The sequence below is a fragment of the Mastomys coucha genome, unplaced genomic scaffold, assembly GCF_008632895.1.
Source record: "Mastomys coucha isolate ucsf_1 unplaced genomic scaffold, UCSF_Mcou_1 pScaffold11, whole genome shotgun sequence".
Classification (NCBI taxonomy): Eukaryota; Metazoa; Chordata; class Mammalia; order Rodentia; family Muridae; genus Mastomys; species Mastomys coucha.
This window is the reverse complement of record NW_022196893.1, coordinates 29,461,601-29,463,472: the sequence shown is the minus strand read 5'-3', so window position 1 is coordinate 29,463,472 and position 1,872 is coordinate 29,461,601. Positions and strand designations below refer to the sequence as shown.

The 1,872-nt window shown below is 46.8% G+C and overlaps 1 protein-coding gene across 1 annotated transcript; it reads left to right on the top strand.

Annotated features, from left to right (window-relative positions):
* The first annotated feature begins 498 nt into the window (after positions 1-498).
* LOC116081989 (olfactory receptor 8S1-like) lies at positions 499-1,428 on the top strand. Its single transcript, XM_031358794.1, has one exon. It carries the CDS (start codon positions 499-501, stop codon positions 1,426-1,428), a length of 930 nt encoding a protein of 309 aa, XP_031214654.1.
* Positions 1,429-1,872: the final 444 nt, after the last annotated feature.

The window sequence follows — 1,872 nt, the reverse complement described above, 5'->3', positions numbered from 1 at the left end:
AAACCAGTGTGTAGCCTTAGGACATTGAAGGCAATAGTTGGTCAGGCAGTTCATTGTCCTTCTCCTTCCAGAGAGACTTTCTTCTACAATACCCCCACTGTGGCCAGTGTTATATGACTACCATCAATATATTTAAAAAGAAGATTTCTCTTTCCTTTCAGACTCTATCCTTGATTAGGCAACTCCCTGACTCTGGTGACTCTTCTGTTGAACTGAGAATTCCAGTCTGTTGAATCCACTCACGATTTTGCTCTTTGGCCATGTTATTTTTCAGATTCTCCGCTTTCTTTAGAAGACCATAGACCGAAAACAAACAAACAAACAAAACAAAACAAAGCAAATCAAAGTTGTCATCATGTCTGGACCAACAGTGGACAAAATTTGGATCCTGAGGTGCTGAGGAAAATTTTATTTGAAGAAGAGAAGACATCACAGAGAAGGAGGTCTGATTGTTGTGTTTTCTTTTCTGAATGCCAAGGGAAAATGCACACCACAGCTATGAGGAACTTCAGTGTCGTCTCTGAGTTCATCCTCCTTGGTCTGTCTGCGGATGCACAGGTCCAGGCTGTACTCTTTGTGGTTTTTCTTGTGATCTATGCCCTGACCCTGACAGGGAACTCCATGATTCTGCTAGTGATAAAGGCGGACGTTCGCCTCCGCTCTCCGATGTACTTTTTCTTGGGTCACCTCTCCTTCCTGGATCTTTTGTATTCATCAGTCTCCATGCCCAAGATGCTGGAGAATCTGCTGTCTGAGAGGAAGACAATCCCGGTGAAGGGCTGTCTGGCCCAGGCCTTTTTTGTGTTTGCCATCGGGGGTACGGAGGCTTTGCTTCTTGCGGTCATGGCCTATGACCGCTATGCGGCCATTTGCCACCCTCTTCTCTACGGCCAGATGATGAGCGACCGGTTCTGTCAGGGGCTGGTGTGGGGATCCTGGAGCCTGGCCATCCTGAACTCACTCATTAATGCCCTCCTAGCTGTGAATTTGGACTTTTGTCACTATGGAGCCATACACAATTACAACTGCGAGTTTCCTTCCCTCTTCCCTCTCTCCTGCTCCGACGTCTCCACTAATGTCGCTGCCATACTCTGGACTTTCGTCATACATGCCTCCGGAACCTTCCTTCTCGTGGTGTGTTCCTACGGCTGCATTTTCTCCACTATCCTGAACATGAGCTCCACCAGGGGCAGGAGCAAGGCTTTCTCCACCTGCTCCTCCCACCTCACCGTAGTGATGTTGTACTTTGGTTCGGCCTGCCTGCGCTACGTCATGTCCACCTCGGGTTCTCCCGTGGAAACGTTCTTCTCTCTGCAGTACAGCGTCATCACTCCCATGCTTAATCCCTTCATCTACAGCCTGAAGAACAAGGAGGTGAAGGCCGCTGTGAGAAAGCTGCTGGCAAGATGCTGCCAGCATTTTGGGTAAGGTGATCAGAGACACAGGGTGAAGTCTTGTTCAGGGTTCGGAGTAACAAAAGGGACATCTCATGGAAGTCAGACGCTAAGTATAAAAAGGGACATCTCACGGAAGTCAGACGCTAAGTGTAAACACTGGGATTTTTCCGGAGGAATGCCACTTTCTTCAGTGTCCTTCATGTTAATCCTGTTCAGAGTCAAAGCCTTAGATCACCTGATTGTTCTGTTAAGAAATTAATTTTAAACCTATTTGTCTATTATTTTATCTTGAAGAGGACATCTCTTAGTTTGTCTCCCCTCACCCCCAACTACTTTCTATTTTCTTTTAATAACAGGACCCATTTTCTTTTGGGCAGGATTCCAGTGTCCAGTTACGTTTGTATCAGTGTCAATGCCTTTTACTAGACTAGGGATGTTCCTGGAATGCTGTGGCTGGTCATTCTGTTTCAGCTCC